At 37.0% G+C, this 14,531-nt stretch overlaps 1 protein-coding gene across 1 annotated transcript in view; it reads right to left on the minus strand.

The window, feature by feature from the left end:
* The window catches only part of LOC126967696 (cleavage and polyadenylation specificity factor 73), a 42,091-nt gene extending 27,637 nt beyond the window's left edge, over window positions 1-14,454 (minus strand). Inside the window, exons 1-8 of the mRNA XM_050812286.1 lie at window positions 14,195-14,454; window positions 13,880-13,943; window positions 13,010-13,107; window positions 12,581-12,709; window positions 9,953-10,130; window positions 5,985-6,074; window positions 3,280-3,430; window positions 1,309-1,484 (exon numbers count right to left, since the gene is read on the minus strand). Of these exons, the coding sequence (XP_050668243.1) occupies window positions 1,309-1,484; window positions 3,280-3,430; window positions 5,985-6,074; window positions 9,953-10,130; window positions 12,581-12,709; window positions 13,010-13,107; window positions 13,880-13,943; window positions 14,195-14,268 (960 nt within the window). The 5' untranslated portion in view covers window positions 14,269-14,454. The remainder of the gene's footprint in view (window positions 1-1,308; window positions 1,485-3,279; window positions 3,431-5,984; window positions 6,075-9,952; window positions 10,131-12,580; window positions 12,710-13,009; window positions 13,108-13,879; window positions 13,944-14,194) is intronic.
* Window positions 14,455-14,531: the final 77 nt, after the last annotated feature.

Here is a 14,531-nt window from a genome sequence, read left to right on the forward strand (position 1 = left end):
ACCAATTTATATTTGGATAATTACGCGCCAGTCACCCTTCGTCTCAGTCGGTGTGGAAGCAAGCGCACGCCACATACACCTAGTGTTAGGTCTTGTTGATACGAGGGTACAGGGGAGTGCGTTCCTTAAAGGCAATTAGTTAATGCCTACCTAAATAAGAGCCTAAATTTATATATACCATAAGCATTAAAGTTAATTTAGTTCCGGTATTAAATAACCAAACTTCTATTGAACACCCACAGAGTAAATAAATAAACATTTTGACTGTTACATCTCAATACATTCTTGATAATGTATTTTATGTTCATTATCACATTAAAGCATAACGAAACTGAGACAATCATGTTATCCACGAGGAACAAACATACTAACTACTTCGGTTAAGTGGAGTCTGTTAGTATTTTATTAGGCGATGTATAATATTAAAGTAATATTTTTACAAAATGATCCCAGAAGATGTACAAAACAAATGTGTTACCAAATTCAAAAGAATTGTTAAAAATGTTTGTGTGATAACGTTTACTCCTATAGTGTAAAGGTCATATGACAGACTGCGAATGAAGCGAAGACCCTCAGGCTATTTAATTATAAATTTTACTGTACGATACTACATAATATATTGTAACTAAACTTTAAAAAGCCTAACAAAGAACATAAATAGGAATATTTAAAATTATTTTATATTATTATGGATTAATTTAAGAGATTTTGATGTACAGCTACTCACATAATCGTGTGAGTGCGTTATGGTAGAGGCATTTTAAGACCATAAAATTGACATATCGAGGGTAAATCACAATGTCTTACTCTTCGGTTTGTGAGGTGTGCAATATATAAATTTCTAATTATTACATTATTAGGTGTTTGTATCTAGAATGACACAAAATAAAGTATTTGTTTGATCAAATGATCCAGCAACTATAATATTATGTAAAACACAAACAATTCGTCATGCTCACTGAATGGCATTACTTGCAGCGGGGTCGTGTGCCAGGTCGTCACCTTCCCTCAAATGGGAACAATGGCTGGTCCATGCGTCAACTCGTGAACGGGTGCTGCTTGTGGTGCCAGGTCGAACTATTATAGTTAATAAATCATTTATTTGTTGGATGCAATTATTAATTGTGATAGTAATCATGTTCACGAAGCATCCCTTCACAAACAATGAGTTCAAGCTCTAAAGGTTGATGCATCCAATATACGATCATATATATTTATACAGTTACTTTTTATGATATAAATAACTGCTCAAAACCTAGCGCTGTCGGTCTAAAGCGCAACTACGACTAGATATCGAGTTTAACATACCTTCAAGTTGGATATGTGTCGAAACACGAAGGGGTTGTTGACGGATATCTGGCGTTTGATGCGGTCGTTCATGGCGCTGACGTAGGTCTGATACACCGCCATGCACTTCTTGGCCAGCGACGACGCGTAGTAGATGGGGATGTCCTGTAGCTCGGGGTGCAGCGACCAGTACTCGTCTGGGGGTGGATTGTCAATTGACAATATACTTCTAGGTTTACGAAATGTTTTAAGTCCACTACAAAAATTACTAATTTAAACAGCTAAACTCATGTCTTTTTACCAGTAGCGGCTCCTTTTCACAGGATGCCGACTAGATTATGGGTACCACAATGGCGCCTATTTTTGCCGTGAAGCAGTATTGTGTAAACATTTCTGTGTTTCGGTCTGAAGGGCGCCGTAGCTAGTGAAATTACTGGGTAAATGAGACTTGACATCTTATGTCTCATCGGCCTTCTAGTCTAGGACCTGTCGCAGTGGTATGAAGCTTATTAGCTGTTTGAAACAAGTGCATACGAGATCGGCGAGACGTTCACCAGATAGTAAGAGATGAGAGATACGCCCCGCCCATAAAAAATGCAGCGTCGCTGCAGTTTATGGGAACACCGAATACTACTACTAGAAAGCTTGATAAGGCGTGACAGTCCTTCATGTCAAGCCACCACCAGCAAGTGCAAATTCGGCATCACATGGAATATACTGTTCTTACCTCTGGGCGGGCGCTACCCAGTACATATCAGCTGCTTCCATTTGACTGCATACAACGAAGAGCGGCTCGAATAATCGACGATCAAGTCATATCGATCGATCTTAGCGTAGAAATGTGGGTTATCTCTCGAGGGATTGATATGTGCGGACATATTATATCAGAATGCTCCCCCGCATTTATGTATTCTCCCCGTGCGGTCTTCTATCGGATATATCGGTTGTCAAGTGTGGTCCCCCGGGTACAAAAATCACATTTACAGAATCGAACGTGTTCGAAAGAGACTTATAAAACACCTAACCTTCCGATTTAAGATCTCAAGTTATAGAGAGTGCTACAAAAACAAACTCGATTACTTTAGGATGAAACCACTGGCAGTTCGTAGATCTCTTCAAGATATGAAACTTCTCTATAAAGTTTTCAATGGAAAAATAGATGACAATGAACTGTTGAGTAGATTCGATATAAACGTACCTCGGAGACCTCCTCGCAACCCATGTCCTTTCTTTAAAACTAATAATGCTCGTACGAAACTTGGACAGGACGCTCCTACAGCCCGTATGTCACGCGTATACAACGAATGTGTAAAAAACATAGCAACACTGGACATTGGTTGTGATAGGTTCCCACTTTTTCTAAAAAAATGTAGCTACGCTCTGGCCAGTTAATTAGTGTTTAACTTTCTATTATATTCAACATTTGTTATTGTTCAGAAAACCATATTCTTCCAACTAATACTTATTATATAACTTATTTTTAAGATACTTAAGTAGTTTTTAGTCACCTTAAATGCAAATTAACCACTGTTATTTTTATGGAATGATGTGTTCTCCTTTAATTGGTAGTACATATAAATATTTAGTTATAAGGCATGTGTTAGATGTAAGTTAATATGTACAACTGTTGGAGATCCATACAAATAAATAAATATATCACCAGTGCTCAGAGGAGTTGCCCAGGTTCATACCATCAGCCGAATTTCAACGGACATGAAAATATGAAATTCTACACACATCAAATTAACGTTATGCAACCGCACGTTTGCAACAAATTTCTTGCCTAACACAGCCACTTTGTGGAAACAATTACTGGCTGCAGTTATCGCGATACACAAGGAACCTTTGGGATTGGGGCAAACTCTCACCTTAAAGGCCGGCAATAAATCTCTTGACTCTGGTGTTGCAGATATCCCTGGGCGTTTGCCTGGCCCCTTCTCATCACGTGAGCCTTTTGCTCGTTCGTCCTCTCTTATATATAAAACCACTCACCCAGGATGAGTAGCAGCTCTTGTGCGCGGCCCAGTGCGAACACGGGGATGAGGCAGCGGCCGCCGCGCGTCACGATGTCGTTGACCAGGCTCGTGAACCGACTTTCGCGTTCTTCACGTTTTTCGTGAATATGTGTACCGTATGTTGACTCCTGTATAACAATAAAATTATAGTCTGCTGATAAAATTATCAGCTGTAACCACTATTATTTGAGCTCTTAATCAACCAGATAATGAGGGTGAGCAATATGAAAGAGCGATTAGCGTTGCAGACTGGAATGTTTCTTCTTTAGAGACCGGATCGATAAAGGCTTCCATTGGGGAAGCACCGCAATAGTGGCGTTACATGGCCAATAAAATAAAAATTTCACAATCTACAATTAAAGTAGCAACTTGACATATGCTAGATAAATTTAAGGCTACAAATACCGAATAAAACAGATTGCGTTTCACAACCACTACACCGCTAAGTATATTTACTAGATGACTGATAGGGAGGACGGTTTGGCAACTTCGCACTGAATAGTTTACAATTTTAATGGCTTTTAATGTAATTTTTTATTCCATATTTTAAAATTATCTATTTGTATATAACACTTTTACCACAATTTTCACTATAAAATCAATTTGCTTTTCAGTCTCGTGTAAAGAAATTTGAGAATGTCAACAAATCAATTATTGTCATGAGCCTTTCATAATTGTCCATAAGTCATAACATAAACAAACCATGTACAAAAATTATAGTAGGGAAGCCCAAGTGGGCATTTTGGGATTTAATCGAGCGCGTCAGAATAATATAAAGGAGGAAAACTTGTATCTTTTGCAGTACTACCATAACATCACTTAACATCCTCTCAATGACGCATTGAAAAAGGTTATTTTTTCCCTATTTTTTACCCGTTCGTTTGGCCATGTAAACCGGCAGATTAATATTTTCCGTTATCAGTAACACATGGGGCGCATACGCTATTAATATCTGAAGCGCTTGAGTATTTCTTTGTGACTGTTTTTTTTTTGCGTTTTTGCTCCCTCCTGTGGATACTCTCTGCTCCAGATAGTGGTTACAGGAACTTAAATGAATCTTCTCACCAGTGTAAGGTATATATCATATATATATAAGCTCTCTGCTTTTCGGTGAAAACTTCGTAAATTGATATGTTGCTAGACAGGAATATAATTTGCTGCTCAACAAAAAATATTCATTTAATGTAATATTTTAGTTGTGCCGTATTTAAGTAAAATAAGTTTTGTTCATTTTTATTTATAATTGTATTGTATCTTATTATATAATTATTGTATTATATTGTATCTTAGTATTAGTTCTTATGTTGTTAAAATTAAAAAAATATGTATGTTTTAGTTGCATGTGGTCGTTGCCTGTAAGTGCAATAACACTTAGACTTATTTAGAATTATATTTAATGTAATTGGTTAGTGATTATTGTGTTGGCGATGCTAATAAATAAATAAATAAATATAAAATCTTCTCTTTTTAGTATTTAGCATCTATCTTTTTATCTTCTTATACCAATAGGTGCCCACGACGCGTCGCTCGAGTAAATCTCTGTTGGGCCTCTTGGTCTCCTCTATCATTATTTTGTCAAATGCTTGTCGTTGTCACACTGTTAAGCTATTTAGTACCCAGATAACTCTGATAATTGCTACTAGATCCATCTTCTAATTTATTTATTTTTTCATAAATAGGGTTATTTTGCGGTTATCTGCTAGATAACCCTATTTATACATTGTGAAACGCAAATGATGTCTTCATTCGACAGATGTCTAGCAAGTAGCGTATTCATAACTTTACTTGTACATTGTGAATTAGCATAATAAAATATTTTTCTTCAACATTTTTCAATTTTCAAATTGTTGGTGTTAAATTATTCCAGCACTAAGTAGCATTGTACCAAAAATTTCCTCGAACGCTGTTGAATGATGCGTACCTACTGCTAATAACTACGAGATCGACCTGGTTGTTATATTCGTTGCACTGCGTTGACCAAGGCATTCAATTTTCTTATACAAGTAAGTAAAGGGGTATTTTGCAATGTACGATGCCGAATATAAATGTTGCTAAACATAAACGCCTCCGACCTTCCATTTATGTATGGAGTAATATGCTGCCTTGACGATATGCTTCAAAAAATCAAGCAAATGCTTCATATATTCATACTCAAAGTTCTGTAGGTACGTAAAAATTGTCGAATCTTATAGAGTAGAATCTTAGAGAGTTTCTTTGCTTATATATATTCCAAAGTGCATTTTTTCCTCAATTATAAGACCTAAGTTCCGGGGTTAATTCCTAAGCCGCTTCTTGGATTAGATTTGTGAGTTGTTTGGCAAATCAACAATGCATCATTATCTTACTAGTGGTAGGCTCTTTTGCACAGGATGCCAGCTAGATTATCGGTACTACAACAGCGCCTTTTTCTGCCGTGAAGCAGTACTTGTAATGTGTAAGCATTACTATGTTTCGGTCTGAACTTAACATCTTATGTCTCGAGGTGACGAGCCCTATTGTATTGTCGCTCAGATTTTTTTTGTTTTTTAAGAAACCTGAGCGGCACTACATTGTAATGGGCAGGGCGTATCAAATACCATCAACTGAACTTCCGGCTCGTCTCGTTCCTTAATTCCATAAAAAAAATATTAGTGTCAGGGCAGCTGCCTCGCCATGTTATACAGAGTCTTAGAAACAACTTACTGTAATGAGAACGTCCGGCTGGACCGTGGGTATCTCCGCGGCCATCAGATGCCTGTCCTCTTGTCTTGAAAAATCTCCTGTGTATAGCACCTGCAGAGTAATTATTATTAGGGATGAGTCGAACTTCGGCCGAGTGCCGGCTTATTCGGTACAAGAAAAAACTAAACCGCAAAGTAATAGAACCAAAAATCTGATAAATAAAACAAGCCTTTTAACAAGTTGTTGCAAGAACAAGAAAATATTAACATTTCTCAATTTAAGCCTCGTTAAAACAACTAAGAACACGAAATATGTTACGCAGTTAGGCCCAGACTCACGCAGCGGACACCTAACCGCGAAGCATAAACCCGTCACTTCCGAGAAAGCGCGGCAAAAAATTAAACGAACTTCTTTTTACCGGATGTTCGGCCGAAGTTCGCATTCAGAACAAACCACATTCGGCGCATCACTAATTATAATTATACAATACTAGCTGACCCGACAGACGTTGTTCTGTACATAATAAATAAAATACTGTTTTTTTTTAATTTGTTAATAATATTTCATAACATCAAGAATTATTTCGTAAAATATGCAACCCTGTTGTTATAATTAAATCGTTTCACAGCAGAACCGTCAAACCGTGCGTCAATAAACTCACTCACAGAAAATATGGCCATACAAAACAAATATTGGAAATAAAAATAATTATGAATCCCAAATCAAAATAAAAAGTATCCTATCTCTCATGTTGGACCTAACTGCACTCCATGAAGTAATCCCCATTTAAATCCGTTCATTAGGAGTCCATCGTGGACAAACAACGTGTCACGTAATCTAATATATAAAATTCTCGTGTCATGGTGTTAAACATTGAACTACTCCGAAACGGCTGGACCGATTCTCATGAAATTTTTAGTGCATATTGGGTAGGTCTGAGAATCGGACAACATCTATTTTAGTCCGGTCAATTTAGACATTCGAAGTTACATAAAGTCCCAACAAGCTGAAAATAAGTGAAATTGTTCAAAACATAATTATAAACAATGTTTGAAAGTTCCCCATCATTCCCGTGTCTAGAAATTATTTTATTCAAGGTCAAAGGTCAAAAAATGAGTTTTTTCGCGATTTTCTTTTTTGTTTTTTTTTTTTTTTATGGAATAGGAGGACAAATTAGCGTACGGGTCACCTGGTGTTAAGTGATCACCACCGCCCACACTCTCCTGCAACACCAGAGGAATCACAGGAGCGTTGCCGGCCTCTAAGGAAGGTGTACGCGCTTTTCTTGAAAGTACCCATGTCGTATCGTCCCGGAAACACCGCACAAGGAAGCTCATTCCACAGCTTCGTGGTACGAGGAAGAAAGCTCCTTGAAAACCGCACTGTGGAGGACCGCCACACATCCAGATGGTGGGGATGATATCGTTACTTGTGGCGTGTCGTGCGAAGGTGAAATTCGGCGGCAGGAATGTAGTTTGCCGGATCCGAACTGTCTCCTTTTTTTGGGATCGGATGGACAAGGGCTGACTTCCATGAATCAGGGACTACGCCTTTTGAATAAGAGTGCCGGAATAAACGCGTTAGCACCGGCGTCAACTCAGGGGCACACGTTCTAAGCACGATTGGAGAAATGCCATCCGGCCCGCTCGACTTCCTAACGTCCAACGAAAACAGAGCTCGCCTAACAGTTTTCTGTCGGAACTGTACTTCAGGCATGGAGCTCTGACACCGCGGGATGGTCGGCGGTGTTTTTCCGTTGTCGTCAAGAGTCGAGTTGGAGGAAAAAAGAGTGCACAGGAGATCGGCTTTCTCTTTTGCCGTATGGGCCAGGGTGTCATTCCTCATGTGCAACGGCGGCATGGACGGCTGGTTGAAGTTACCAAGAGCAGCTTTCGACAACGACCAGAACTTGCGTGTTCCGGTCGGGTAACTGGAAAGCTGCTCGCCAATTTAGGCGACGTGCTTCGATTTCGCACGGGCGATTTGCCGCTTAAAAAATCTGGAGGCACGGTTATATTTCCTCTTCAGAACTTTGCAGTTCGGATCCTTTGAGCCCAGCGCCGCAACCCAAGTTCGATACGCCTGTTTTTTGCAGTCAGATGCTGCTTTAACTGACGCATCGAACCAGGGCTGTGATCTGCCACCGATCGGTACTACAGAGCTTGGTATAATGGCCTCCGGTCCTCGACACTAACCTATGCGAAACATAGCGGCACTAGGCAGGGTTTCAGCAAAACGGTAAGTTTTATCATACAGGGTAGCGCAATAGAACATACATATTGCATCATCTTTTTTCGCGGGGTAGAAAGTGCGCGGGCGGGGGGAGTATGCATCGTTGGGTAGGCGGGCTCATGGAGTTTTAGTCACTATGAGTCACTTCGACGGGAAGCGTCGCGCATTTTGCGTGCGCGCATTTTACAAGAACTCTCGTTCATACATCGTTACTAGGCGTTTATATTGTTCTGAATATGGACTACGGCAAATTAGTGAAGCTCCGAGTGCTAATTTAATTTAAATATGGGTACAGCGTTTTAAAGAGACTGGTTCAACGTTTAAACCACAAGCAAAAGGTCGTCCAAGAACATCTAGGACCGACGACAATATTGAGAGAGTTATGCAGTCTGTACGAGGAGATCCACAAATGTCTACTCGCAAGAGATCGTCTGTCTTACACTTATCGAGACGAAGTTTGCAGCTAATTTTAAACTTGGATCTTAAACTGCATCCTTACAAGCTGCAGTTAACACAAGAATTGAAAGAGTCTGACTTCGGAGCAAGGCTCGCATTTCCTAATGAAATGCTTAATCGGTTTTCCAATTTTGACAATATCCTTTTCTCAGATGAGGCCCACTTCCATATCAATGGGTTCGTAAACCGTCAAAATTGACGTTACTGGAACAGTGAGAATCCCAAACTCAAGCACCAGAAACCACTGCATAGTCCTAAAGTGACAGTATGGGCAGCAATCTCTGGTAGAGGAATAATTGGACCGTTTTTCTTTGAAAATGCGCGGGGGCAAAACGTCACTGTTAATACCGAACGCTATGTTGCAATGTTGGAAGGTTTTTTGGCTCCAGAGCTTGAAAATTCAAGAATAGTGAATTCTAGGACTTGGTTTCAACAAGACGGAGCTACCTGTCACACATCACTGTCACACAACACACACTGAACAGATGTTCCCTGGCAGACTGATTTCGAAAAGAGGTGATATCCCATGGCCCCCACGTAGTCCAGACGTGACGCCTCCTGATTTTTTTTGTGGGGATACCTCAAGAACAAAGTCTGCAGCAATAATCCGAAAAACATCGATCAGCTCAAGGAGAATATCCGTGGTGAAATGGCAGCAATTACACCAGCATTACTGAAGAAAGTTTTCAATAAGTTCCGTTTGCGATTAGAGGAGTGTCGTCGTAGAGAGGGTCATCATTTAGACAATGTTATTTTTAAAAAATAAACTTCAGTTATTTCTTAATAATACCTCAGTTTTATTTTAACTATACCTTTTGTATTTATTTTTTAGTCAATATTTTTAACGATGCACGTTCTATTGCGCCACCCTGTAAAAGTACCTCAGACAAAAATTGTAGATCATAAAATTATCTATATATGTATCAACACTTTTTTTCTAACGAGCCACCGTTTCTGAGATATAACGAGTTCACTGATTTTCAGCTTGTTGGGACTTTATGTAACTTCACTCTCATTTTTTGGTCTAAATTGACCGGACTATTTTTCATCCCCCGAAATGTTAAGGGTGGTCCACACATTTTTTTTTTTTATTTTTTTCGTCCTTTTTCTCAAATTTGTTTGATTATGAGTCAGCATTAAAAAATACATACAACTTCAAATTTTCACCCATCTACGATCAACAGTTACTTTTGTATCGCGATTTTAATATCGGCATACAACGTTTGCTGGGTCAGCTAGTTTATATATATTAAGATTGGTATTATGCTTTTACAATATATGAAAGTACCTGGCACAGTTACCTTGACACCGGCTATCTCTATCATAAACATGGCGGCTCCCAGCACGTGGCCCGCGTTGTACGCCCAGAAACGCACTCCTCGCACGTCTTTCTCCTCGTGAAAATTAATAGTCTCTATGCGATCCATGGAGCCTTCCAGATCAGACTCCGTATACAACATCTGTTCTGTAGATATATTGCTGTAAATTAAACGTTCCATTAATTTCTCAAGAAACAGACCACTCAATATATACGACTGAAGTACCTAATTCTACAAAAAAATTGCAACTGCACTTGGTTTTTTATTTTGTACTTTTTGGTGTCATTAATCAGGTAAACTATAAGATTTCGTCGATTTTTATTGAAGTAGCTATCGTACGAAAGATTCTGCGTGCTTTAGTATAGATCCCCTATTTCACGTTCTTGTGAGACACTGATATCTCAGCTATGACTGAAAGGTAGGATAAGATCCAATTATCGGCAAACGGGTTCATAATAATAATATATTATCAATCGAAATGAAAACTCTTAAAAAAGCAGAACACAAACTATATTAATATCATCCATCAAACTAAAGAAGATCATAAATCTCAGTGTCGGTTAATAAAAATGTAACCTATTCGTTTTCTACTAAGAAGGCCTACTACTGGGATGCTGCAGTAAATTAATGGCTATATCCACCAAAAGCACTGCACTGCTGCTGCACGTATATTCTTTTCGTGCATTATGCTTCCACTCTGTTAAGTTGTGTTAGTAAGTCTTTTGTTCGGCGATGGAAATGCTTTAATATGATCCCAGAAAATATACAAAAGAAATGTTAGGAAACACAAAAGAATTGTTAAAAGATAAACATAAATAATTTTCTTAATGACACCACATATGGGGAATGGAACGGTAACCCGGTAAGATTGTTGCGACCGTTCTAAGATTTAAGTCATACTTTTTCGAATGGGTTTTGACATTTTATAAGTGATTTTAGATTATATTTTGAAGATTTTTTTTTATTTATTAAAAGGCATAAAAGGGGCACTTATTTTCTCAAAACTGATTCCTTTAGAATTCTTTTTGATGTCATTTCTAATATACTAGATACTTCTACCGCTTCGGTAATAAATGGCGCTCTGAGAGAGAAGAAGCGGCGCAAGAAACTCTCCCAGCATTCTTTTTTTGCTCTCTTTTCAATAAAATTATACAATATTGTACAGTCATATCTATCGCTATAAAATAATCACAATCTAGTCCCAGGCTGTCCGATCATTTAGATATTCAGCTGTGGAGTAATAGGATTTACGACAGAGCCATTTATTTTAATGCCTGAACAGTGGCTGGGACTTTATTATAGAAGTATACAGTATACATTTACCCATAAAGCTATTATGTATCTTATGAAGCCTACTAGAATTAGTTACAAACAATCCCTTATTTCTAGTGTTATAATAATGAAAATCACTATTAAGAGCAAAAAGGTGACGATTTTTGTTAACGTATATTGAATTTTCATAAATGTACTGACAATGAACAGTCATAATATTTATTTCTTTAAATTTTTCATTCAGAGACGGTCTATAACCAAGCTGACATATAGCACGAACAGCTCTCTTTTGCAGAGCAAACTCTATCAATGTCAGCAGCATGACCCCATAGTAAAATACCGTACGTCATGATGCTGTGAAAATAACTGAAGTACACTAATCTAGCGGTCGCAACATTCGTGTACTCTCTAATCTTTCTAAATGCATATGCCGCAGAGCTGAGTCTATCTGCTAGATGAGCAATATGTGGACCCCACTGAAGCTTTTTATCTAACGTGATACTCAAGAAGACCGTAGTGTCCACAAGTCTCTGGTCATTTATAAGTACGTCGGTTTGTACCTCCGCTGTGTTTGGTGTAACAAACCGTAAACACCAACGCACTATCTTTGAGACTGCATTGTTTACCTCGTCATCAATATCTGTACGTTGTTTCACTTTAAAAATAAGTGAAGTATCATCAGCAAACAATACAATCTCATGGCTATCATCTACCACAAATGGTAGATCGTTAATATATATAAGAAACAAGACAGGACCGAGAATAGAACCCTGTGGAACACCTATTCCCACAGGTTTATCCGAAGACTGTTTGCCATTTACATAGACTATCTGAACTCTTTCGCTTAAATATGATTTTAACAGATTTATTATTATTCTCTTTTATTTCAGGATTCGTGCAATTGCAGTGCAGTAAATTTTTGTAGAATACATCATCTAGCACTGTAGTGTCACACACGACTCATTATATGTATAATCATGCAGTTAAAGTTATTTCACAGAACAACAGAAAAATATTTTAATGAAATATTTGATATTATTTGATGCAGCATGATTCATATATTGGATGCAGCACCTAACAAACTAATTTGTTATGTATATCACAGCTATTGTAAAATACTTATCAAGGAAAGTGTTTGAACACAGAGAAATCAGGACCCAAACATACTTTCTATTTGGAGACAGTCCAATTGTCATCAAATTAAATGTCATGTCTGTGAATGGCCAGCTTAAGCAGTCAATGTTTTTTATATGTTGCTGGCAACAAAGAGTGAGATTAAAAATTTGGCTGCCATAAAATGCAAATTTTCAATAAAAAATTATATATCATAAAACTTACCTAACTTTGATATAGTCGGACACAAGCCACCTGTAGATGGCCTTTGTTGCGTGAGTCATGAACACTCGACCTTTAAAAGAGGTTTTTGTCAAAAACCATGGCAATGCACCACTGTGGTCTAAATGAAAACTGAAAATATAAAATATTTTTTATCAAACTATTTTTAATTTTTTTAGCATATTTATTACTTACCTATTCTCAAAATTGTATCAATTCAAAGAAGTTGAATCAGTAACCACTTTCTGATTAAATTATAGCCACAAATAATTGTCTTTCTTATAGTTTCATACAACTGGAGTGTTCATCATGTCACACCACACATTTGGTGCAACTTAGCTATTAAATATAGGATTATAATGGAAAAGTGTATATTTATGTATCAAATCAGCTAATACTATCATACGAACAAAAGAACAATAAAATACAAACTGTGAGATCAGTAGTAAGTCCACTTCATCTGCTTCAATCAAGTCTACAAATGGCAGGGCGTCCATTCCTGACAAACCAGGATGTATGCCACAATCCAACTGGAAATCATCATCAGTTTTTATTATTGATTCAACAACATCGAAGTAAGATAACAACATACTAACAGATAACTGAGAGACAACTACAGTTACCCCCCATTAACAAAGTCAAATAAAGATTTTTGGATCACTAGATTCGAAAGAAAATATTGATCTGTGCCCATTGATCACAAGCTCAATCAGACAAGTAATAGAAAAAACAAAAGGATATGATTAACAACATAAATACCAATTACATATTTTTTTCCTGAAGTTATTCCTGATGGAGCTTTAAAAATATAATATGAGTAGGTCGAAAAACAAAAGCATAATACCTATATATATAAATGTTCAAAACTATATAAACTAAATGCTAACCAATTTAAGATTTGCTGATTATGTAGTAATGTTAGCTTATCCAACCCACAACATAAAAACAATAATTTAAATCTACAAACGGAACCACCAGGGCAAATAAGAAAAATTTACATGTAAATTGTTCAACCATGACATAAAAAAAAAAAAAAAAAAAAAATAGCTGGGTCTCGAAATAGATATGGGCATACTGAAAAGTTGTTAAGTGTTGTATATACATGGTTTATATTTGTTGTTAAATAAATTTTATAAATGCACAGTTCACACCTGAAATAAAACTTATTTGAATTACCTAAATTATAATGCAAGTATCAAATTTAAATATCTCACCTATTTAAAATGATATTATGATGAATTAGGAATAGCTAACTTTATAGACATGGTAGTTTAATTCATTTAGAAATTAATAGTGACATACCATGATCTTTTTTCCTTTGAATTCCAGCATTATACATGACCTTCCTACTTCTTGCCCTGCGCCTCTGTTTAATAAAAAAAGGTAAATAAGCAACACAAACAACATAAAATAAAGCTGGACAGTGGGTTATTGAGAACAGAATGGGATTTGTTTTACTCCAATCAATGGAATAAATTCGTAACAAATCAGTGATTTAATTAGCCATTTACCAACTTTTTTGTACTAACATTTAAGAAGAAGAATGCTCTATCATGGATAACAATGAATTAAAATATACAATAATATTTCCATAATAAATAATTAGTTTATATTTACAAAGGTCGGATGGTTAATTGGTCGCTCTCCTCCAAAGGCACCGGATCGGTACCCTTTCGAGGGTTTGTAGTCATGTTGAAAGTTTTCCGATAAAAATGTGTAATCTAATGAAATTAAAATAAGTTAAAGATTGATTCAAAATTCAAGGAAACATCACGTAGATTCTATTCTATTCTTCCTACTATGATCACGTAGGTTAGGTTTAGGCTATGTGTTTAGGTTCGGTGAATTATTTTATGTTTGTCAGAGAATATATAATATTTACTCTAAGGGGATTTTTGTTGTTATTGAATATATAATTGTAACTGAAGATAGTACTCGTTGAAGTGACAACTGA

The sequence above is a fragment of the Leptidea sinapis genome, chromosome 13, assembly GCF_905404315.1.
Source record: "Leptidea sinapis chromosome 13, ilLepSina1.1, whole genome shotgun sequence".
Taxonomy (NCBI): Eukaryota; Metazoa; Arthropoda; class Insecta; order Lepidoptera; family Pieridae; genus Leptidea; species Leptidea sinapis.